The sequence below is a fragment of the Larus michahellis genome, chromosome 21, assembly GCF_964199755.1.
Source record: "Larus michahellis chromosome 21, bLarMic1.1, whole genome shotgun sequence".
Classification (NCBI taxonomy): Eukaryota; Metazoa; Chordata; class Aves; order Charadriiformes; family Laridae; genus Larus; species Larus michahellis.
Genome location: NC_133916.1, coordinates 6,671,241 through 6,695,148, shown reverse-complemented (window position 1 = coordinate 6,695,148; position 23,908 = coordinate 6,671,241). Strand labels below are relative to the sequence as shown.

The window sequence follows — 23,908 nt, the reverse complement described above, 5'->3', positions numbered from 1 at the left end:
GCCTGCAGCCGCTGTGGGGGATGAACCCCAGGGCTGCGCGACACTTGGCCCCGGTGAGAGGGGTCGCCCAAGGACACGCGTAGGAAACCTAGAAAGGAGATCTGAACCTTCTATTTCTGTATATATTTCCAGAGCATGAGATCAACAGTTTTGGTCACTTGCTCTTTGATTTGTTATTATTATGTTAGCAATCATTAATGATAATGTAAGATAAAAACACCTATGACCTAGAAAAAGGAGAGTGGTGGAGTGATGAATGCAGCGGCATTTCTTTGTTTAAAAGCATTAAAACAGAATGGTGCCTTTTTTTTAACAACTATCTGAGTTTAAGGGCATGTTTCTCTTTGAAATATCTGGAAGGGCTGCAATGGCAGTAACCTGAGAGGTAAAACTGGAAAATTTTTGAATGTTTGTAGGAATATTCCTCCATGTCTTATCACCTGTACAACAAACTCGAACTCTGCTGCAAGTTACACTCTGTGGCACCCTCAAACATCAGGTGGTTTTTTAACTACAATGGCAGCGAATTGTCGGCGTGCAGTTCGGAGGGGCGTGCTGCTGGAGACGCAGCGTCTGCACCACGAGCATCCACAGGTACCCGAGTACTCCCGAGCAGGCAATGGGTACCGTCAGCTTCACAGAACAGAGGGCTCAAGCACCGTCCCCCATGGAATAAAACCCAGTCACGCTTTCTTATAGCATGCCGGGCACAGCAACCTCGTCTGCCGGTGCTAACGACCAGTGCCACGAGCAGAGGGTGCACCCAGGACCCAGCACACGCACAAGGGCGGCTGCGAGAGCGTTGGCCTTGCCCCCGCACCGCCCGACGGCCCTGCGCCCGGGCTGCTCCCACAGAGGGGTTTCCTCATCTGATGGGAGCAAGTTTCAGGCGTGGTGAGGCAATACAGGACAGCAGGAGGCACCTCTTGCCTAGCTGAAAGACTTGTTATCTAACACTGGATGCCTGCAATTCATAAACAACTTTCTGACTGTTTTTCCTGTGCATCTTTTCAATTTGACAGTGTTTTACCTGGAAGCTTTTGTACTTTCAATCTTATAGTGAACTAATAAAGATATTTTACAAGATTATTTCGGGTTGTGCTTTTTCTCTCTTTCAGTCAATCATTCTGTTTCCAGCAGGACAGATTAACTGTCTCATGTAAGTACAGAAACCTTTGTTTTGGCTTCATTAAAATAGTTCTTTGAAAGACCAGCATGAGCATGGGGAGAGGTCCGTTTTCTTCAGCATCAGCATAGAAAAGGGGCTGCTCCCGGGTTCTCGCATCCCACGGGTGCTGCCTGCTCTTCCGAACCTCGTCTGCATTGAGCCAGCATAGCTTGCTTCAATAAAACCTCACCCCCTGGGGAGTCCTACAACTCTCTTCCAGAGCTCTGCTTTACCCACCCGCATTTCTAGGCACCTCCTGCTTTGCTCCTTCGTCTCTTCAACAGCAGCGAGGAGGGAGCGAGTTCAGCATGGGCTTTTGTGCACCCTCCCTCCACAGAGACACATTCCGTCCCGCCCGTGACACATTCAGCCTCTCTCGTCTGCGTGCCCAAGAAGCCACAAGAAGCAGCCCTGACAAGCCCAATTTCTATTTATAAAGACAAAGTTATGCTAAAAGGGCTGTCTCAGAATTGCCGGCTGGCCAAAGGCACCTTTCAAACCTCAGCGTCTCTCTCCAAAGGATGTTTTTTCAGCCTCTAAGAGAGCAAATTAAAAATAATTAGAAACTAATATTGTGACTCTCTTTGCCCTAACTCCTGCATAATTAATTTATTTCAAAATAGTGGTGGCTGTTCAGGTGCCAGCCACGGACGCGTTGCTGACTCTTGTGACACTCTCACCGGTGAGCGAGAGGCAGCGCAGCCTCACAGCATGAGTGGGAGAGGCTTTTTAGGGAGCTGCCATCTGTGGGGTGACGGGCCTGCGAGGCTGGTCTGGGGTCAGGTCCTCCCTTTGCAGTGACCCGGGACAAGTCCCTGGAGCCAGGTTTGTAAAGAAGAGTTGCGGCACCACTAAAAACACCCAGCGAGTGACTTTCGGCAGCACCACGCCCTTTCTCTCAGTAAAAGCCACCGTAAAAGCTGCAGTGGGATGCAAAGCTGCCCTTGAGGGCTGCAGAAACGGTAGATCCATGGAGCGTTTGAGGTTGGGAGGATCCTGGGTGGGCTCCGTGCGTCCTGCCGTGATGCCTGGAAGCGGGGCGGCTCCGGGCCTTTCCCAGCTGGAAAGGCGGGCGGGGAAATCCCCCTTGGGGGATGCCGAGCAGCGCTTCACCCTGCCGCACGGCCCCGGGGCGGGGGAGCCCAGCCCGGGGCTCTGCCCTCTGCTCCCAGGGCGCCCCCCGACGGCCCCTCGCTCTCCCCGGGCAGCCGGGGCCGCCCCGGCGCGCTCCCGGTCCCGCTCCCCGTGCCCGCAGCGCCCTCTGCCTGCCAGCGCCGGGCGGGCAGCGGCCGGGCCCGCGGGGGGAGCCGCGCTCGGGAACGCCGGGGACGGAGCCGATGGGCTGCGAGACAGCCGCCTCCAACGGGAGAGGGGACGAGCTAAGGAACGGCCCGGGGCAAATCGCAAAGATGTCTCCTCTGGCGTCCCCGTGCGAGGAGCAAGAGTTACAGAAATGAAACAAAACGGGGTCCCAGCAGCTGCCTCTGAAGGTCCCGTATCCCCAGGGCATGGGCTGCCCTACATTAGTTACCTTAAATACAAGCTCTTTAAGGGTAATACGTTTGAGATACTTTCTAAACTTCTGAGGCGCGCTTTCCTTTAAAGAGGAGGAAAGACAGAAATGAGTATTCTCCCGTCCTGCCAGAACTGAGCACGGGTGCTGGGGGAAAACAACCGAGTGAGACCAAAACAGTCCCTACAGCCATCAGCACGGGGCTGCTGAGGTCCTGGCATGGCCACCCTGTATCTCACGTGACATTTTCAAGGGGAAGCTGCACGTGGATGCTTTGGGAATGACCTGGACACGAACCTTTCCTCTGGGCAGCCACCAAACCCCGGCTACCCATGGGTGAACCTCCCCTCTCAGAACAGATAAAGAGCATGGCTAAGCAGAGAGAAAGATGTAATTATCCTCTTTCCTTCTCAGCACTTTCCCTGGGAATGCACCTTCCAGAGTATTCTAGGATGCGATGCCTCCTTGGCTCCCTGGTGCCTCTCCCCATCAGCCACTTTCAGCAACATCCTCACCTTCAGCTTTCTCACCTGATTATTGCACCTTCAGTCCTACCCACTTCAGAGGCATCAAACACCAGAGCAGATGGTAGAAGCTCAGAAAAATCACATGGCATTTGCTTTTTCCAAGCCATCCTGTTTCCCAATTTAGACTCAAATCCGATCAGTCAAATCCAATTCTAGCTGGGCTGTAAGTCTGGAAAAATGGATTATGCAAAATGTCTGACAACAGCTTGATGTGAATGTTGAATTGAGTTTGGGAGCAGATCAAAGTGTTTATACCTACGGATTTAAAAATAGGACTAAGACTAAAGCACCTTGCAGTTTCTTGACAAAAGATTACACAACTGGTAAGAGGACCAATTTTCCACTGGGTTATGCCAGCGCTAACACTAGCATCATCTGCTATGTGCTACCGCCATGGGGCTCCCCCCAGAGGAGGTGGAGGCACCCTGTGTCCTGCTTCAGAGTCCAACACTTTGAGCCCTAAATTCTTCAAGGCTCCTGTTTCAAGCCTGGCATGGTGAAAACAGGGTCTATCTCATTGCAGCACTGTCAGCTCACTTTATTGTAAGCAACTATTTCAAATTCCATTCAGAATATTTTTTTTATCATATACACGATTTCCACCATCACTACATAGAAGTGAACTAGAAGATACTTCTTTCCTACTCTGCACCTGCAATAGCTTCGCCCTCTCTGCATTAGCTGTCCTCTTACCCATGTTAGCTGTTAAGGCCTCCCTTAATTTCATTATACCAGTCTTAAAGACTACAATTTTGCTCAGATGCTTACACAGACTGCCATCTTCATTCTAAGTCAAAAATAAATACTACAAAACAGATAGAATTTTAATAAGTGATTATTTATTAAATTCATGTGATACAAAATCTCAATGAACAGCCACAGCAGTGCTCAGTGTTAGGATGCCCCCTACCACCGCAGCGCAGGACTGCTGGCCTGGGGGCCACCAGGCAGCTCCTTCCCTGCCCGATCTCACCAGGTGAGCAGAACAAGAAAATGTAAAGCATTTAGGTAAACCCACAGTGCACAACTAGAGTAAATAAACATGCACTTAAATTGTGCAAGGAGCAGAAGTAAAGCGTGTTTTGTTGGTTGAGTTGCTGAAATTTAAGGAATGAGAGATTTGTATCCTATCATGAAAACATTTGTCCACAAGTTGGAAAAATCAGTAAAGCAAATCATTTCTTCCAGACCCTCAAGTCAGAAGTAAGATTTTTCTTTCAGGTCTCGGACTGATAAACTATTGGCTTGAGTGAGCTTTAAACCACTGCCTTGCAGCAGCATAAACTAGAAGTCTAATCTGCTCTGGTAAGTAAGCATGCCACAAGCTGGTGTGTGTTTACAGAGAACTCTTAGAAAGGCTATTTAGAAGTGGAAACGTACATGGATTTGAACTCTAGCACTGATTGTGTCGTATCCTGACTACTTCCTCATGTTCCTGAATTTCAACACTGGTTAAGATGACAAGACTGCACACCAGTAATCTAATCAGCTAACGACAGGTACTACAGTCATAAAGGCCACAAAAGAAAGGGATTGCAAGTCTTTCCATGGATGTGACTTGGCCCGCTGATTCCATAGGAAAGTTTAAATAAAACAGACCAAAAAATCATGTTATTTTCCAGGGGAATTTTTTTCTTGCAAATAATCCAATAAATCAAATGAAGGTGAACCAAACTACTGGTTCAACTCAAATTCCCTTTCCACATACACGTACATATACAGGTATATGGGTCAGCCATAAGAAGAGCAGTGCTCAGCCTAAAACCTGTGCAAATTTGATCTGCAGTCTGTGGCTAATAAAGTCCAGTGTAAAACCACTGTACTACTCCAGTAACTCACTTGGCTTTTTCTGTCACTTGTTCCATTCTGTGGTCCTGCCAATAAAGCTGTGCCGATCCTCTCATTGCAGACACCCTGCCCAGCAAAACTCTGCTCTTCCCTCCTCTCTCCTTCCACACAGAACTTCTCCCAGTGCAGAGAAAGCCCTGGAGCTCCCTGAGCTTGCTGAGTCTTCACAGGGCAGGTGAAGCTGTTCGAATGATGTTTCGGTAAGAAACATCGGCTCAAAAGGAACAGCACCACACTCGTGCAGATCTGCCCTCTAAATGTGGCTGTAAAGAGGTACCATTTCTATTGCGTTCAGGGTTTGGAAATAGCACTTTTCCAGCCCCACAGAAGCCCAGGTCCCTGGAGAGGTACAAGGAGCAGTGGCTGGTCCACCGGAGGGAGGTGCAAGGAGTTACCACCCCACCTGTCCGGCCCGCATGTTATATTTCCCTTGACTCTGTGTACTGTCTCGGCTACCCCTTATAATCCGAGTCTCATTTTTGATAGTGATATGTTGGCATTCAATCATTTTATATTAGTAGTATAATCTAAATATGCATCAATATTACTATGCATAACAGACATCCTGAATGCATAATGCCTGCCAGAGCACCTCCTTGGTCGTCAGTTTTGATTCGATGTGTTTGTATCTCTGCAGGCATGAATGAGGCAATCACCGGTCTGCACTGGAGACAGTACCACTGCGTCAGGACTTCTCACTTCCCAACCCTGTCTGTCATCAGGATAAAGCCCTGCCCAGGATCCACTGCAGGAAGCCACGAAAAGTTTGTTCCTTGAGGTGTAACCGAAAACCAGGGCTGGCAAACATGGCATTGTGTACACAGAAAGACTTATTCATGGGCCAAAAATAGTCTCTGGGTACCAGCAGCACGGAGCACATGGGGTTTAGATTGAGATACAGCTTCTTAAGCCACCGATGTTTTCATCTGGATGCTGAGAATGTATTAAAAAGGAAAGCCGCTACCAGCCTGGAGTGAGAGCACCACAGTCATAGTCAGCATCACATTTTCAGCTGTATCAGAACTGAATTCTCTCAGAACAACGCACTCTTTCTCCTCTGCTCAGAGATCCATCCCCCAGGGTTTACATCCATTTGCAACATCTTCATCACCCACTTGTCTTTCCTGGCCCCATCAATGAACTCGTCAAGAGACAACTGTCCTGTGTATGAGATGAGGAGGGGACAAGACGGGGAGAACAAGACATAACAGATAAGACATAAGAGGAGGAAGGCAGGAGTAAAAGCCATATCCATTTCAGAAAATATGCTAATGAGACAAAAGCTCTACTTCATTTCCCCACAGAGTTTAGGCCAGCTAGCCAAGACAAACCACCACACTGTAACCCAACGCATTCGCACCTGCCCCGTCCCTCGGCACGAAGCATTACATTAGCTGAGACATGCTCCTCCAGGAGGGTTGCAAGTCTGATCCTGCAAGCTCCCGTTTGGCTGGAGCCACTGTCTTTACTCAGGCTATTTGTGCTGGGACTGGGACCTGCACTCTGGCTACTGGGGGCTTTCAGAGGATGAGATCTGTGTGGCTTCAAAATCCAGATGGAATAGTGACCCCTGTGTGTTTTACATTACAAAATCCAGATGGAATAGTGACCCCTGTGTGTTTTACATTACAAAATCCAGAAGGAAGATTTCCTCCTACTGCACCAAGTCATTCTTGATTCTAACAAGCAGACCAGAACCAAACCCAACACATCTAATACGAGTAACATAATAGCCCTAAGTGATTTGTCAATAGACATAATTAAAGCTAGCCTGTCCAGCACAGATAACTTCTCATTACACATGAATGCAATCTGAGCCATCAATCGCTTACCATCCCCATTCTCATCCACTAACTGAAATATCCTGTCCACAACCTCCTCCGGCGTGAGCAATGGGGTCCTCTCCTCCACATCCAACCGACACGCTTTCTTCAGCTTGTAGATAGACTGAAAAGAAGTTCACAGATTAGGAGGAGGACTGGAAAATGAAAAGCAGTGAACTCCATTATCTTCCCAACAGTGTAAAGGTCTTTTACAAAGGCTGCAATTTTAACCTTTCTCGAAAGATCTGCCACTCAGCAGCCCCAGACCTTTAATGAAACCTCCGACCTCACGCTCACACACACTGTGGATTACTTCATTTGCTCTTTGAAGCTGCTGCCCTCCTATTTTTCTTGCACACACTGGTCAGACCTCAGGGTTCCTTTGCAAAGAACAAGGCAAGAGTTTCACAGATGGGAAAATCACCTGACTTTTCAGTATGATTTTTTTTTCTAACATCTGAGGCTGGGCACATCTGGATTTACCCAGCCCTCTCTCCCGGGGAACTTGTGCCCAAGTTGCAAGAGCAAACCTGTATTAGCACATATTTTGACCCATAGTTTCTGTTCCACTTTGTCACTGGAAAGGGGCAGATTTTATCTATTCCTCCCATGACAACCACCTGTTCATTATTAACTTTACTCCTTAGGCTGAAGGATTTTGTCTGAAGTCATCCCAGAGAGGAGATTAGCAAGGGCCTAACACAGCTCTGGCCAATTCCTGCCTGACCTCAAAACTTTCATTGACCCTGCCCCAGAAAGCTGCCCAGCTGCTCCCACCCCTGCTGGTGCTGCAGCAACAGCCTGGCCACACTTCCCAGCCAAAAGGACCTGCTTCCCACAGATTCAGCTTCTGATGTTTTCTTGATATTGCATTTCACACAAGATCCTAAAATGCTTGATAACCATTGCTTAAGCCTCACAAGTACTGGTGTGCAAGGGTGTTACAGCACCTCTGGTGCAGAGGGGACTCTAGCACAATCACCAAGATATTTACCCAAAGTAAGAACCCAGGCACCCTGTGTCAGACTGTCTGCTATGCCCCATGCCTTCTCTCACACCTTCACACAGTCACTAATTAAAGCTAAGCACAGAACATAACAGAAACCCAGAGAGAACAATTACAAAAGGGATTTCTGTATTAATTTGTGCCTCTCAGCATATTCTCACCAGCTGCTCTCCTGTAAGGAGCCTGGGGTGAAGCCCTCCTCCACTGGCCAGTGCAATGAATCTCCGTGTAAAAAGGTTGAATGGAAAGGCAGAGCAGGAATGTGGGAACCCCACAACAGCACCCAGATGCTGCGTTTCTGCACAGCTTCAGCAGGGGCCATGCTGCCCACAGCAGGTTTAACCCATCCCTCAGCCACCACATCAGGCTCCAGCAGACCCCAGCACACAGGACCCTTCCACCAAGGGCAGGCATTTCCCCTTCATCACTGCCCACAGCTGCCTTGAAACCTCATTATCACAAAAACCATATACATCATTACATTACCAAAGAACTGTGATTGCTTAAATAAGTGATTAGGCAATGCCTACTTACCTCAACAATTTCCAGCAGCTCAGGTTTATCTATGCAGCCATTCCCATCCTTGTCATATACTTTGAATGTCCACCTCAGCTTGTGTTCCAGTTTTCCTCGTAAAACAAGATTCAAGGCAGCCACATATTCCAGAAAATCAATGGTATTATCCTGGAGAAACAGAAAAGACACTGAATGGCACTTATCTGGGTGCTGTTGATAGAAACCTGCTTACAAAACCTAGATAAAAAACTGCCAAGAAGATACTCCATGGGACAGCTATTTATTTTCCACTTTATAGAAAACTCATGCCAGTGCAAGACCATCAGTGAGCGCAGCCATGCCCCTCTGCACCAAAGATGAGCTCCCAAGCAGTGACAGCAGAGAGCAAAGCAGTTTTCCTACAGTGCAATAAGGGGAGACACCTGCCAAGACTCCAGAAACAAGCAATTTAAATACCCCAAGGCACCACAGATTACATGGAGGATGGAGAAGCAGATGAGGATCAGTGCAGGAGACATTGACTTTTTGGGAAGGGATTGCTGTTCTCAACAGCCTCAGCTGCTTCACCAATGAGACCAACACCCAACCACAAGCCCTTTCTTCCACCCTTCCCCCTTGTTTGATCTTGATTCATCTGAGGAAGACAGACAATGAAAACATCGTATTTCAGAAGGCAGCAGCAAGAACACCCACAATAAAGGATTTACATCAGGTGTTCATGCTACAAAAAACTTCAGAGACAGTGAAGGGATGCAGAGCTCCCTGGGCAGCCTCCACAGATGCCCTCATGCAGACCAACACCATCCCAGGGCTCTGCCACAGCCCCATGTCACCTTACAGCCCTCCTGACCCAGGCAGCAAAATCCCCTGGGAGACCTGGGCTGCGCATCTCCTCCTGGCACGCTCTGCACTAAAGGCTTAGCAGTAACTGTGAGCAAAAACTGCTACTACAGGACTTCGAAGGCCAGGAAGCACAAAAAGACAATTTAGGATTTGGGTTTATTTCCTTACCATATTACTAATAATCCTTTAGATTGGTAAGTCCTGCTCAATTGACCATATACCATGGGCATACCGTGATCATATACCATGAACCCGGGCCTTATTTAGTGTTCTTAGTATATGTAAGTACCAGCATCCCTTAAAAACAGATTATTTTTTTATTAGGAAAACTCTTATAAACTAGGAATGGGACTTTGCCTTTTATGCACACTGTTTGCCCTGCAACCCTTTCTGCACAGCTTTCATAACAGAACTTGGACCTGGACCTTCAGTTTTTTGCAGGAATTTGGGTTTTGCCAACTTCCAATTCTGACACAAATCAATCTGCCCACACCTCCCATAGCTTTTTTTTATCCTCTCTCACAAACTGACTTTTGTTACCACCTCAAATGCCCCTGGTTTCAAAGGAAGCTTAAGGGACATTTGTATGTCTGAGAGATGACATACTTGTCTCCCCTTTTCTTGTGTTGATGTAGAGCAACAAACAGCCCCAAACTCCAAATATGATCAACAGCTTCAGGAAAAGAGTTAAACAGTTCAGAAAGCCTTGTTTACCCATTTCAAGATCAGAAAGGCAACCACATTACATTTCTTTTGAGTATCTAAAATATCACAGGCTAGTATGATGCTGTCTTTTGCACCAATCCTCGGGTATGCATGAACTGCTACTAAACCAGAAAGCCCACTTTTCCCAGGTGTCTGATGACAAATACAGCAAAGGGAATCAAAACCAGAATGTCTGAGTTGTTCAGCATTCCTTCACTTTCAAGCAGCTAAAAATCAATATTTTGTTACATGCCACCTGCTCATACTGTATATATACACTTCCTCTAATGTATAGCAAACCCGAGTAGGGCTTTCCTACACTATAATTCCCCCCTTATCCTCCTAACAGATAATTTTTTTCCACATAGCAACCTTGGCTATTTGAGGATCTTTCAACAATACTGTCTCAAAATGCAACTTCCTAAATTTCAACCTTTTAATCCCTTAAGGGGACATACTGTCCTTAATTGTGTACAGATTTATGAGGAGAAGAATCCATTGCAGCCCATACAGAGTGGTGCAGCGCGTGCTCCTTCTCGTGCCCTGGCATCGCCCTTGCCTTAGTCTCATGAAGCACGGTAACAAGGGTGGGAACTGCACCAAAACACCTCAAAATTACAGAAGGAAGAGGTAGGGATTACTCGACAAATCACTAAAAACTCCTCACCACTTACCCCATTCTTATCAAACGCTCTGAACATGTTTTCAATATACTCTGCTGCTTCACGGTTATCCTGGACCCCGAAGAACCGCTTGAATTCATGCATGAAGAGAGTCCCACTGGGACATTCAACCACAAACTTCTTGTACCATTCCTGCAATTCAGCAACATCAATCTCAGCTTGCTCTCCTTCTGCATTGGTGAACTGCTGTCCCATTTCCCTCCACAAAGCAAAATTAAAAAAGGAGAAGGAAAAAAAGGAAAACTCTGCCAAAGTCCTTTGCTTGTATTGTCCTTTTATCACCTCTAGTTGCTTTTTCTTTGCCCTTTTTCTTCTTGCTGTCTTGTGCCTTTATTTGTTGTTAATGTTGTCTTGCTATTTCGCCTTTTTTTGTGTTTTACTTTCTTCTTCCTCTTTCTTTCCTACAGTTTTCACCACTAGAGCTTTGTGTGCTTGCTTGGTGATGGTGGAGTTGCTTCTCCGCATTAGGGCAGCATAACATGTGGTATCAGGCACCTATAAAAATAACTAAGATCATTAGGAGATCCCCACCCACAAGTCACAAAGACCTTCAGATGTTCTGAGCTGTGCCCTATTTAGGAGCAGACTGCAGAAGCTTAGGGTCCTCTGCACATTAATACCTTCAGGTCAAAGATTTTGGGAGCTGAGGCTCCCTCTACACACAACATACAGCCCCACTCACTTTACTGTAGTTTTTCTAGCAAAGAGAATTGTAAGTGAACCTCCCTAACTTGAGTTTTTCAGCATATCCTAGTGGGGCATACTCAACATTTCATCAAAATAGGGCACAGTAACAAACAGCAATTACAGAGAGCAAACAGTGAAAAAATAAGTACTTACAACTAATACCACTCACATGAAAAAACTGCTAATGCATAAAGTTAATTGAATGCCTACTATAAGCTTCATTCTACACAAAAGAATTGAGAGAACTAGTAAACACACATACATACAAATTGCCCTCATTCTCACAATTCATTCTTAAAAAAATAACAGGAACATTGTAAAATTTTATTTCCCTATTTTTTTAAAGCATCAAGCTCTCCTCGCTCTCCCAGCTCCCTTTTATACCTTTATCCCTTGAAATACTCTTCCTGCTTACCCCTACCCTGAATGTTGTACAACACACAGCTCTGCAGGTGGCCACAGGCACCTCCTGCCAGGGCCCACATTGCTCCTCCTTCCTCTGCTTACTGGAGCCACCAGCTTTTATCCATATCATACCAGGTGTTCTGAATCCAACCATTAGCTGTGTCAGCTGCAAAGAAATGACCTGTAGCTATAAAAATGTCTGAGCTAGGCTGATACCTAGTTAGGATTCTTCTTTTAAGAGGATTGGAGCAACACTGATAGGGAACAATAGACTCCTCATTATAATAACACTAAGGCCCAGAGGGATTTAAACTATTCACTTTTTTCAAATTTGTTTTTTTAAATTACTTTGCAAAGAAGAGTTTGTTATATAGAAAAATACCACTTAAGAATCAGTCTAAAGTTTGATATTGCAGAACAGTAAAGAAATCCTTATTCTTTTCTAAGAACAGGGCTTGCTCTGAATCTGCTCGCACCCGTAAGTAACCCCTGGGTGGTATTGTATGTGCGTGTATGTACCCATGTGCAAACTGCAGGAGTCTAGCACAGCTTTGTGCTTCTCTACATAAGGATGCCCAGGCAATGCATGGTTTCGCTTGAGAGTTTTAGCCAGAAGAGGACCTAGGCAGTGCTGCAGGAGTATGGAGATGGGTAGGAAGGACCCGAGGCATTGTCAGAAAGGTTAAGACTGCTCTCTTTCAATGAAAAAGTATATTTTTATCTGATAATGTAGAAGAATCCTGCTTGTCTATCTTTGTGCCTAGAAGAATGCAACAGGACAAAAAAACCCTCAATCTTTCCTTTTGTAAATGCTTCAGATGAAGTTCAGCCCCTGAATCTAAGATCACTTGTCTGCAGCGGAGCAGCTTGAGGTCTGGCTCATCAAAAAAAGTTGTACTGGCTCTATCCCCAGTGTTTGCCCTTAGCTAGACCTACTTGAAAGAAGTCTTTGGCAGCCACAGTCACGGTGGCGTTTATGAAATAGTTCTGTTGCATTCTCCATTTCCCCATGCTCTGTTAGGCATGCCATGTAAAGAAATAGCTTTTTCCCCTCAATGATATTTCTTGAATTGTCTTGGCTAATATGTGTTGAGGGCGTGGGTTCTCTCTCTGGGTCACAAACAGCTTTCAAGAAGCAGAGGTGGTGCTGGGACGGGGTGGGGAGGGCCCAGCCGCAGAGCTGGGGGTTCTGTGCGCGGGTGCGAAGCCTCCTCCATTTCATGCCGCGCTCCTGCACCGGGGCTGCTGTGGAATGCGAGCGCCGAGAGCAGCCAGCAAGACTCCACATGCCCAGGACGTTGTCTTGCCTCGTTGCATAATTTTGTTTTGCCTTATGGGAACTCAGTGATCTGTTCCCAGGAGAGAAAATGGTTCCCCTTTGTTTTGATGACTACAATCTTTTCGAGCTGGAACAAAGAACTGCAGGAGACCGGGGTTACAAAGCCTTGCTGGTGCTACTGCGGGTATCAGGACATACAATCGTCTTGATAAAAGTACTGATGTTAATTTGGCACCGAAATAAATAAAATCCCATAGCTCCTGGTATGAAAGTTCCTCTGTATATACGCTCTGTCCAAAGCGTGTGCTCTGCAGACTGTAGCGACAGAGCTGCTGTGTCTCAGCCAGCACACTGTCACCTATAAAGTACAGTTTATCAGCCAAAGGATTTCTTCATTTGATTTGAAAAAAGATGCAGGTAGAGGTAAATATAAGCAGAGCTAGCTAAAAATAATAAGAATGATTTCTAGAAAACACTGCCGTAAAGAGGTTGGTGCTATTTGGCTGCCTGAAGGGTTAGGATCGGTGCTTTATGTATTATGTCAGAGCGAACACTTTGGATGATTAGTTGCAAACAGGTAACATCTGATTACATGTCCTGCCTAATGAGCTATCCCTAGATTATCACCTATACAGCTCAAAAGCTGCGGAGTTTCCCAGCCAAGAGCATGGAAAAAGACAGCTTATTTCCCGTCGGTTCACAACGCAACATGCTGCCACACGCTTCAGCAGAGCCTGGTAGAAACTCAAGGGAAAAAAAACCTAACAAACCCTATAGAGGCCTGGGAAGACTCATTTGTTTGGGATCTGCGTTACCGCTGGGTGAAGGCAGCAGAGGCCGTAGCGAGGGCGGCAGGGCGCAGGCAGACACCGCTGCCCGCTGCGAGAGGACCAGCCTCAGTGAAACCAGAGGCAGCACTAGATCCTTTGCACACGCTGGAGGGTCCCTCGCCTCATTTTGCCGCGTTGCTCCATTGTTTTAAATACCCCAGCCCTGACCTGCCCTAAGACCCCTCTGGTGGGCTGGGCGATCCAGTGTCCTCGCCAGGGACCGAGGAAGGGCGAAGCTCTGCCCAGGGCTGCTCCCAGCCTCTGCCGCAGACAGCCTGGGCGAGCATGTGGCATCACCGTCCGTGTCTGCTTCTGAGCATCAGGCCACAAAGGAAAGCAAACCTGAAGCATCCTTAAATTTCCCCGTCGTCGCCAGGCGGGATGGACACGTGGACTGGAGGAATGCAGGGAGGATGAATGGCAGCTTTTGTGCTGACCCATCTGAGGAGAGATCAAAGATCCCTCATACCCTGGCCGGGCGTTCAGCCCAGCGTCTCTCTGCATCTCTTCCCAGTCGCTCACCACAATGGCCGTGCCGTTGCACATTTTCATACGGCAGGAATAACAACACAGTAGAAGGTAGCGTTACAGGAGCAGCTCTCCCTTGTTTTGCATATCAAAAATGGTCAGGTACAACAAACCAAAGCCATCTAAAATCCACCACTGCAGTGCTATCCCACAAAGAAACCCCACTAACCTTCCAGTGTCACCTATTGTCTTTTGCTTGTTGCCAGAAAGATTTTATTATGTGCTGACAAACTCCTGCTAAACGTTACCTCTGCGTGGCTACACTTCGGTGATGAATGAAGCCTGAAACACTTATCCTGCACGACAAACTTTCAATAAAAATGCAGAACTACATTTTCACTGTGTGTGAAGATTTTAAAAATTTTGCATAGTTCCAAAGTCTTGGCATAGGATTGAGCTTTGGATGTAAGTCAGCTTTTCCAAAATCAGGAATCAGCACTATCCATAGTGTTCATGATGGGAAAGAGAAGGGAAATTCCCAATGTTTTTTTCTGCTTCATTGAAACTGAATAGCAAAGTATAGTATGATCTCCTGAAACCAAGATTCACCACTGAGTCATGGTTCTCCACCTACGAGGAAAAGAAATGAAACGTGAGGCTGGCAGAGATCGCAGTGGAAGGCTGTGGCCGGGCCGGGGGCAGATGCTGTGGAGCCCCCTCGCAGCCCCAGGTAGGTGTGTGCCGGGGGAATGGAGAAGAGGAACATTTTGATGCTTTTCAGAGAAAACTTAGGTGCCCGTGGCTTTGCGTTAACCCTAGCCGACTTGAAGTTTTGCCACTGCGGATCATCTGGGCCAGATACGCGTGAAGCCGCGAAAAAAACCCAGGAACTTTCTGTTTTCTTTCCTAAATATTCCATTAGAAGGAGACGAGACGCGGTAAGACGACGGGGGCGCTTGCCCGTGAGACCTGCAGGGGGGGGACGCTCACGGAGCGGTCCCCCGCGGCCGGGGGAGGGGAGACGCGGTGCGGACCCCTACCCGCGGCCGTGGGCACACGCGGAGCGGACCCCGCCCGAGGCGGGGGGACACGGCGCGGAGCTCCCGCGCAGGGCGGGGGGACACGGCGCGGCCCCCCCGCGGCCGTGGGCGGGGCGGGCGCGGCGCGGCTGCGCCGGGCGCACCTGGGCAGGTGAGGGCGGGCCGGGGCGGGCGGTGCGTGTGTGCCGGGCCGCGCTCCCCTCGCTGCGCCCACGCGTGGGCCCCGCGGGGCGGCCGAGAGCCCCCGCGGGCGCGGAGCCGGCCCCCGCCCGCCGCAGGGGTAAGTTACGCCAGGGGTGGGGCGGGGGGTCGCGGTGCCCGGGGCGACCGGCCCGCCGCGCCCCGGGGATCCGCCTCGGGGGACGGCGGCGGGCCCTCGGCGAAGTCCGCTCCGCGGGGGCTGCTCGCCGGTGCCGTGCCGTGGCGGGCGGAGCGGGGTCCGTGGCGGCGGGGGTCGATTTGAATTGGAAAAGCCGCGGGGCGGCTCGGCGGGGACGCGGGTGTCCGTGGGAGGGATGGCGGCGCGGGGCCCGCGTCCGGCTGCGGGCTGGGACCGGGGACGGCGGTGCGGGGGGGTCGCGGTCCGAGGGCAGCCGGGAGGGTAAAACCCTTTGAAAATGCCTACTTATTGCTCCTTCCCCATCCGCTCCCGGCTGGGGCTGTACTAGCCCTAGGCTACGTCTTTCAAGTTGGCGTAAACCGGGGCCTAGAGTCAGGGCGGGGGTAATATTTGCCCCCCTACCCCATTCACCCACAGCTGTTTTCAGACCAAAGCTGGTTACCCCCCCAAGAACCCAAATGATCTGTAAGAACTCACACCCCTTCCAACTTCAGGGGCAGTCCAGGCATGGCAGAGGGCTGAGGGTACCCGGTTGGGGTGCAGGATCGTGAGTTGCAAGAGTTAATTGTGCTCAAGGCGCGTCGATCGCCCTGCACGGGTGGCTGCCACAAAAGTGATGCAGGGATCTCGGAAAGGTGGGAGCTATAGGTTCCCCATGTAGGAAGACGATTAAGCATTGGACACTTAGGTGGAAATTCATCCTGTTTCTCTGTGGGGATGCTAATGTTAAGGGTTGAGCTGCTTGCCTTTGAAAAACAATTAATACAGATCCACTAAATACAGGATAATGTAATCAAACAGAGGTAATGAGCAAGGGACAAGGTCTGTGGTATCGCAGCGATGAAGCCAGAGAAGACCCTTCCTTCTTCAGAGCTTCATGACGGGGTGGAGTGGGATCACTGAATTCGCTTGGGTGCGCAGGCGGAGAGTGAAAGCATCTGTGTGGCGAGGCCGAGACAGGCTGCAGGTCGCCTTTTCCTGGTGCGCCGTGTGTTGTGACGCTGCTGGCACTGTGCCGTGGCCCCGAGAGCCACCACAGTTAACTGGGGCTGTCCCTCACCTTGGTCACTTGTTTGTGGCTGTCGGGGAGGTGGCTGCAGGATGTCTACTCATTCCTGGGTCTGCTTGAGTTGTTCCTGTTGGGGTGAACGTCTCCCCTCCAAGGAAAAACATATGACTTTATTATTAATTGGGGTACAGCGAATAATTACATCACTGACCAGAGATGCATTAGCAGCACAGGGATGTGCTTATTACCCCCTGAACCAGATAGCCTGAGTGGTAATAAAGCAAACCGGAGGATTACAGGTTCCAGCATCCTTCCATTCAGAGGGCCGGAGCCCCTCTGCTGTGACGACCTGCTGAGAGAGCTGGGGGGGTTCAGCCTGGAGAAGAGAAGGCTCCAGGGAGACCTTAGAGTCCCTTCCAGTCCCTAAAGGGGCTCCAGGAAAGATGGGTAGGGACTTTTTAGCAGGGGTTGTTGTGACAGGACAAGGGGTAATGGCTTTAAAGAGGGAAGATTCAGTCTAGATACAAGGAAGAAATTGTTTATGCTGAGGGTGGTGAGCTGGCCCAGGTTGCCCAGAGAGGTGGTGGACCCCCCATCCCTGGAAACATCCCAGGTCAGGTTGGACGGGGCTCTGAGCAACCTGATCTACTTGAAGATGTCCCTGCCCATGGCAGGGGGTTGGACTGGATGGCCTTTAAAAGTCCCTTCCCACCCAAACTAGTCCCTGACTCTACGATTTCTGGGTATGTGCACCAAGGAGTCTTGAGTGAGGGCCAAACCTCCCTTGGCAAATCCAATTAACAGCGTGAGGACGTTCCCCAAGCTCACCCGTGCAGCTCCCGGGGCGGGAGCAGCCTCTGGCATTAGTGGACCCCACTGGATTGAAGTTGAAGGTTGTAAGAGGCTGACTCACCGTCTGAGCCAAGCAATGGGATTCAAGTCGATTTGCTCTCCGTTATTGTGTCAACAAGTCATTGGTGATAAAAGGTCATAAAGCATTGTAATGTCGCATATTGACAGACGCTGTCTGTGATCAGAGGGACAATTCAGACCTCACACGGCAGCGCCAGCGCACCCTCCATGTGACTGAATTTATTTTGTTTGAGAGAGGCATGAATTTTTCTCCCTGGTGTGTGGGTCTGAATTTGCTCTTGGTCTTGCAAATGTGTGTATACACAGCGTATGTTACTAGAAGCAGAGGGGGCTGCTCGTAGGAAAGTAAAGTGTAAAAGAGATTGTAGAAACAAGTATTAGTTAGGATTTCTTTGTTACAGGGAGAAGTCACTGTTTTCCCCTTTGCAAGGGAAATCGATACCCAGTTTTGGTCTCAATTCTAAATCCAGGATTAACCTGGACTTTGTGTCTTTGCAAACACACTACTGAAACTTCAATTCTGGTAGGATTTTCAACGTGGATAACCAATACAGCAGTTTCAGAAGCACACAAATGATTTTGATGATTGCTTTGTGATCCTTTGCAGCTCCTGGGAAGCAGTCTCTAATGTCCCCAGGTCCTTGACTAAGTACATTTTCAAACTATTATTTAAAGATGATTTGCAATTGAATGTGAACATTTTCTTTGCTTAACAGATAAAACAAGTTGTGTTCAGATTAATTTTGTGTGAACACTTGCATCTGAATGGGATCTGCAGGTATTTGAACAAATAAAGCCTGTTCCTAGACTAGTTCCTGGATAGGGTGTTTGAATCTCCTCTATCTCTGCCACTAGATGCATTTTGCAACTCCTGCAGCAGTATTCAGAGCTTATGGCAATGGTTTTACTTATCCTGTAGCTGCTTTATTAATAGGAATATTTATCGCTTCTCACATCTATTTCAAGATTTACAAATTAACATGGGAGATGGACCTTCTAAGCACACGTGTGGCATAAAAGTCCCCTCCTAAAATCTAAAGATACCGAATGCTGTCTCTTCCTGCAGAGGGACAGTCGTTAGTTTTGTTTGTTTGGCATTGTATCTGTTCTGCGCAAGAAAAATATTATTAGTTGGTTGCAAATGTAGTAGGAATGCGGGGCTACTTAAACAACACCACATTTGATCAATTAACTGCAGCGTTGTTTTTTTTAAAAACCTAAACATTAAGTCAACATCACTTGATTTTTAGCAGGAGTGCAGGCAGACTTGCAGTTCATGTCCTTCTGGATAAACATCCTGGTTATTACAGGTCAGTGGTGTTTGTGAATGATTATACTGCATTCAGAGCATGCATGAAAAAGTCATGAAATGACTTTCAGAGGGACGTCTGTCTGATCAAACGGTCCCCTCCGCTTCAGCCTGAGCCTTCCACCTTTACCTCAGCTGGGGCAAAAGCCTCTGATTCGGCACACCTTAGTTTTTCTCCTCCTGGATGCACGTCTGAGACGACTGAAGAAGAGCTAGGTCAGACAGGCCCCTTCGCTGCGGCGTATGCGGAGGCTTTTGAAATTCTGCTGCCTGTTCTTGCTGTGGCTTGTTTGTGGCTTTATCTCCTGCGCAGCGTTCACAGCTCGGTTTGACTGGGGCTCGCCCTCCGTGTGCTCAGCTAACACAAATAACGTGCCGTCTCTACTTACTGGAATATTTAATAGTAAGTTGTTCTTGTAACAATTATGGTCCCCGCTTCGTGACGTGTTTGTAACCCCTCCCAGCAGAAGAGTCATCTCGCTGAATCTGAATTAGTGGTTTCAGTGTGCAGTAGCATAACAAACAATAGCACTAACACTGCATAGGGTCCTTTTTCATCAAATTAACTTTTTTTTTTTTAAAGAATATGAGTCTCAACTGACCTTTAGCAGTTGGTCTACTATTATCCCTCTCTTTTGTAGACAATGGCGTTGCACCCGCGCAGAGTTCGCTTGAAGCCATGGCTGGTAGCCCAGGTAGATAGCGGTATGTATCCCGGCCTTATCTGGCTGAACCGAGAAGCCAAGCGGTTTCAGATCCCCTGGAAGCACGCAACTCGGCACAGCCCGCAGCACGAGGAGGACAACACCATCTTCAAGGTGAGGGAGAGCAGAGCTCGGATATACCACGGCTCTTAAACAGAGACAAAGGGTTGAATTGTTGGCCCGGGAGCTGTTTCCAGGCACATTTTGTCCTATTTCTTTGACCTCAGAAAAGGCACTTTTTGCACCTGGATGCCAAGCTTGGCACTGCCTGAAACGGTGTTGAGTTCTTTAACCCTTTCCAACCACCAGAGGCCAGCCGATGTCTGTTTGTGTGGACTCTGGAACATTGCTGCTATTTGCTTCATCTGCTTGGTTTAGGATGTGGTAGTTGGCTTGTTCTTAGCAGCAAACCATTAAACACTGTTACACCGATCTTAAGACGTCCACCGCAAACTTCCAATACTCATCACTGCTCCCCTTAATGTTGTTATCCCAAGGGATTCATTATAACTCCTACGCTCCTTTGGGGAATTTCTGACCTCCTCTGCCTTGGAGGGATCGTGGACTGATAGTCTGATGTTGGGGTGAGTGAGGGAGAGGGCCAGCTGGATGTCTGTGGCTGCTCTTCCGCTATGTTTTAACCGAGTCCATTCCTCCTAGGCAGGGCATGGCTTGCTGTCAAAACTGACTTTTGGTATGGAACCTGAGACACCTAGAGAAACTCAGTGCACAGTCTTGTACAATTTATCCTTTCTTAACTTGTATGAAGATGCATGCTCAGAATTGCTAATGTTTTTTTGAAATTTGAATTTACATCTTTTTTTCCTCCTCTTTCTTTCAATGGAAAAAGCATTAAAGCAGGAATGTCTGTTGTTATTATCAGAAGAGCTGTAGTTAAGACTTCTGCAAGAGAAGGCTTTTACAGTGAATTTGTTTGGAAGTTTGATTTCTGATAAAAGCTGCTCTGTTGGGAGGGCTGGACTGAGCCAGTGTACTTTGTCCCCAGGCTTGGGCTGTGGAAACGGGAAAGTACCAGGAAGGAGTCGATGAGCCAGACCCTGCAAAGTGGAAAGCCCAGCTCCGATGTGCTCTTAACAAAAGCCGGGAATTTAATTTGATATATGATGGCACCAAGGAGGTGCCCATGAATCCTATTAAAATTTATGAAGTGTGCGATATCCCGCAGTCCCAGGGATCAATCATTAATCCAGGTGAGGGCCTCGCTGACACAGGGCTGGTTACTGAGCAGGCCTCGTCCAATGCAAGTTCCTTTCTCTCCGCGGCATTAACTCTCAAGCTGCCTCTGCGCGTGGCAGAAAGCAGCTGCTGTGTGTAAGCCCCGTTGCACTGAAAGCAGGAGGACTTTGAACCATAGTGTGCCTGTACTAAAAAGAATAAAGCTGTACACTGTTGCATGTTTTCTGCTAAACAGGCCAATGTTGGCAATAGTTTATCTGTTTCCTTAGCTTTCTAGAATTATACTGAACTAAATTGAAAATAGTATGTTGTACAGATCAGATTTTTCCTTTTTTAAAAAAATTATATTCAGAAAATGGGTTTGGAACTAGACAATCTTTAAGGTCCCTTCCAACCCAAACTATTCTGTGAAAACACAGAAGTAAATTTCCAATATTCTGCAAAGCTAATAAGAAGTTTACAATATTTTTTCAAGAAATGCACTGCCGTGTTTCACCCTGATCGACTGCCCACAAAGATGTGCTTGTTTGCAGGTTCCACTGGCTCAGCTCCATGGGATGAAAAGGATAATGATCTTGATGAGGAAGAAGAGGAAGAACTGAATCAATCTCAGCATGTCCCTATTCAAGAGACATTTCCATTTCTTAATATCAATGGTTGGTGGCATAGACTAATGTATTGGTGAAGGTATTTGCTTGTAAATTGGTGCACGCTTGAAATAAAATCTTAAGTTATTGAAGAATTGTTTCCTTTTTGTAGATTCTCCAATGGCTCCAGCCAGTGCAGAAAACTGCAGCCCTGAAGCTGTGTGGCCAAAGAATGAACCTCTAGATATGGAAATGCCCCCAACTGCGCTGCAGCATGACTTCTTCAGCAGCCCTGAGCTCTGGATCAGCTCTCTGCCAAGTACGTATATGAATTTGTAGTGCTTCTGTCGTTGCACTTTAAAAAAAAAAAAAAAAAAAAAAAGTGTTTTGACTTTTTTCCTGTGGCTGTTTGCTTGTTAGCATGGAGAGCTGTGTATAGTTTAAACATCTCTGTGACTGTAAGCGTGAATTGTGTGGCATGTCTCTTCTGCTGATACAGTACACACAAAGGTCCAGGAAAAGCCATACTGACAGTTTCTCTCTCAGTGACAGACCTAGAAATCAAGTTTGAATATCGAGGAAAGGAGACTGGACCAACGACGACTGTAAGCAACCCGCAGGGATGCAGACTTTTCTACGGAGAGCTGGGTCCTATGCCAGACCAGGAAGAGCTATTTGGGCCTATTAGTTTGGAGCAAGTAAAGTTTCCAGGAACAGAGCAAATCACCAATGAAAGGCAGAAGGTCTTCACAAGTCGGCTGCTGGATGTTATGGACAGGGGACTGATCCTGGAGGTCAGCGGCCATGCCATCTACGCTGTCCGGCTCTGCCAGTGTAAGGTGTACTGGTCTGGTCCCTGTGCGCCTTCCTCTACCACACCAAATTTGATCGAGAGGCAAAAGAAAGTCAAACTCTTCTGTCTGGAAACATTCCTAAGCGGTAGGTAGCTTCTGCTTCTAGAAAATAGCTTTGCATAGTGGTCTGTGCACTTGGTGGCACTATTGGAAAGGGTGGTCTGCACTGGGTCTCAGACTGGATCCACCTGTTAGTGTGCTCTTGCATGGAGCCTGGGTAGGGGCCACTGCTTCCCCGCCTTCAGTGGCCATGGAGCAGGTGCGCATCAGAAGGAAGTGAATGTGCGCTCATTTAATGCTCCGGAAAACATTGGTGGGCATTGCTGTTAAAGAAACGAGCTGTAATTGTGTACGTGTAAGATGTGGCTCTGGCAAAGGACAGTGTGTAGGTAAGATCTGGGATGATATAATGAGGTGGGATGTGATGAGTGTTTCTAAATGAAGAGGACAACCCCACAGTGTTCTGCTTTTCTTCCTAGAGCTCATTGCCCATCAGAAAGGACAAATTGAGAAACAGCCACCATATGAGATCTACTTCTGTTTTGGAGAAGAATGGCCTGATGGAAAACCCAGGGAGAGGAAGCTGATTGTGGTTCAGGTAAGAGCTGAAGTGACATGTGCCAGCCTTGCTGGGCCGTGCGTTGGCTCTGGATCAATGCCCACGGATACCAGAGACCTGTTCTTCTCTGTTGCGGTTACTGACACCGGGAAATCCCAACAGGGCTGGTGGGTTTTGTCATGGCAAATAACAAACGCTACGTGTGCCAAATAGCTTCGGTCTGCGAGTGCGCTTCAGGTTATTGTGGAAACCATCCCTTGCATGCAGGGCAGGGGATTTCTGCAAAATAACAGGAATATACCATGCGACCGTTAGGCTAAAAAAATTGACTTTTTAAACAGGTCATTCCAGTTGTGGCCCGGATGATCTACGAAATGTTTTCCGGTGACTTCACGCGCTCCTTTGACAGTGGCAGTGTGCGGCTCCAGATCTCTACGCCCGACATCAAGGACAACATCGTGGCCCACCTGAAGCAGCTGTATCGCCTGCTGCAGAACCACCAGGAGGGGTGGCCCATGCAGGCCCCCGCCATGCACATGGCCCAGCCGCTCCCCGCACAGTGACAGGCCCTCTGCTCTGCGCCATGGCTTCTCATGTTGTACATATGGAAAAGTGTTTCTTAACGAGTGCCTTGCCTAAATCTGAATAAAATCTGTAAATCTGGTCATCGGATTCACTTTCAGCAGTCCGTGGTGCTTTTGGTTTCAAAGTGTTTAAAACAGAGGGGATTGCAGGAATACCTCTGGCTCCTGTTTTCAGCTGTTTGCCGTATGAATCAGGTTTTCAATTCTGTAAATTTTTTTTTAATCCGCTATTGATAACATTGTATATAAATACTTGATCATTAGATGGGGGGGGAATTAATCTGTGCTCTATTAAAACCACCTGGAGAATATTGCTGTGTCTAGCTTTATTTCTCTCTTTAGCTGCTTTGTAGATGGGAGCCTGGCACTTCTTCCAGTGTGCTTTTTTAATTTTTATTTAATATGTATGTATACACACAACAAACACGCATATATGTGTAAAATAAACACCTGAGGCGGAAAACACACTCTGAAAGCTGAGGGGAAGGGCAGCGTCCTGCTTCCCCCTTGAGGCCCGGGCCCGCCCGCGAAGGCTGCTCGGCCCGGGCGGG

At 47.9% G+C, this 23,908-nt stretch overlaps 2 protein-coding genes across 9 annotated transcripts; one reads left to right on the top strand and one right to left on the bottom strand.

Moving 5' to 3' along the window:
- Positions 1-4,155: 4,155 nt before the first annotated feature.
- On the bottom strand, positions 4,156-11,809 carry GUCA1B (guanylate cyclase activator 1B). Of its 3 annotated transcripts, none has more exons than XM_074564153.1 (5): positions 11,741-11,809; positions 10,624-11,127; positions 8,420-8,569; positions 6,889-7,003; positions 4,156-6,217 (listed from the first exon to the last, which is right to left on the bottom strand). In XM_074564153.1, the coding sequence occupies exons 2-5, from the start codon at positions 10,825-10,827 to the stop codon at positions 6,090-6,092; spliced, it is 597 nt and encodes a 198-aa protein (XP_074420254.1). In that variant the 5' UTR covers positions 10,828-11,127; positions 11,741-11,809; the 3' UTR covers positions 4,156-6,089. The 3 variants fall into 3 exon arrangements, with proteins under 3 accessions (XP_074420254.1, XP_074420253.1, XP_074420255.1); XM_074564152.1 differs by having other exon boundaries at positions 11,735-11,807; XM_074564154.1 differs by having other exon boundaries at positions 11,704-11,789.
- Positions 11,810-14,933: 3,124 nt separating this feature from the next.
- Positions 14,934-23,668, top strand: IRF6 (interferon regulatory factor 6). Of its 6 annotated transcripts, none has more exons than XM_074564768.1 (8): positions 14,934-15,031; positions 19,514-19,690; positions 20,583-20,787; positions 21,307-21,429; positions 21,533-21,679; positions 21,907-22,299; positions 22,694-22,812; positions 23,115-23,668. In XM_074564768.1, the coding sequence occupies exons 2-8, from the start codon at positions 19,517-19,519 to the stop codon at positions 23,334-23,336; spliced, it is 1,383 nt and encodes a 460-aa protein (XP_074420869.1). In that variant the 5' UTR covers positions 14,934-15,031; positions 19,514-19,516; the 3' UTR covers positions 23,337-23,668. The 6 variants fall into 6 exon arrangements, with proteins under 6 accessions (XP_074420869.1, XP_074420872.1, XP_074420870.1 ...); XM_074564771.1 differs by lacking the exon at positions 14,934-15,031 and adding an exon at positions 15,454-15,492; XM_074564769.1 differs by lacking the exon at positions 14,934-15,031 and adding an exon at positions 15,507-15,621.
- The last annotated feature ends 240 nt before the right edge of the window (positions 23,669-23,908 follow it).

What these genes read in the sequence shown, in the direction of transcription:
- GUCA1B (XM_074564153.1), bottom strand. Translation starts at nt 10,827, where the DNA reads ATGGGACAGCAGTTCACCAATGCAGAAGGAGAGCAAGCTGAGATTGAT. An exon ending in GAGCGTTTGATAAGAATGGG is followed by an intron (nt 8,570 to 10,623) that starts GTAAGTGGTGAG and finishes CTGTTTCTCCAG; the next exon opens with GATAATACCATTGATTTTCT. An exon ending in AGTGGATGAGAATGGGGATG is followed by an intron (nt 6,218 to 6,888) that starts GTAAGCGATTGA and finishes TCTCATACACAG; the next exon opens with GACAGTTGTCTCTTGACGAG.
- IRF6 (XM_074564768.1), top strand. Translation starts at nt 19,517, where the DNA reads ATGGCGTTGCACCCGCGCAGAGTTCGCTTGAAGCCATGGCTGGTAGCC. An exon ending in AGGACAACACCATCTTCAAG is followed by an intron (nt 19,691 to 20,582) that starts GTGAGGGAGAGC and finishes CTTTGTCCCCAG; the next exon opens with GCTTGGGCTGTGGAAACGGG. An exon ending in TCTGGAAACATTCCTAAGCG is followed by an intron (nt 22,300 to 22,693) that starts GTAGGTAGCTTC and finishes TTTTCTTCCTAG; the next exon opens with AGCTCATTGCCCATCAGAAA.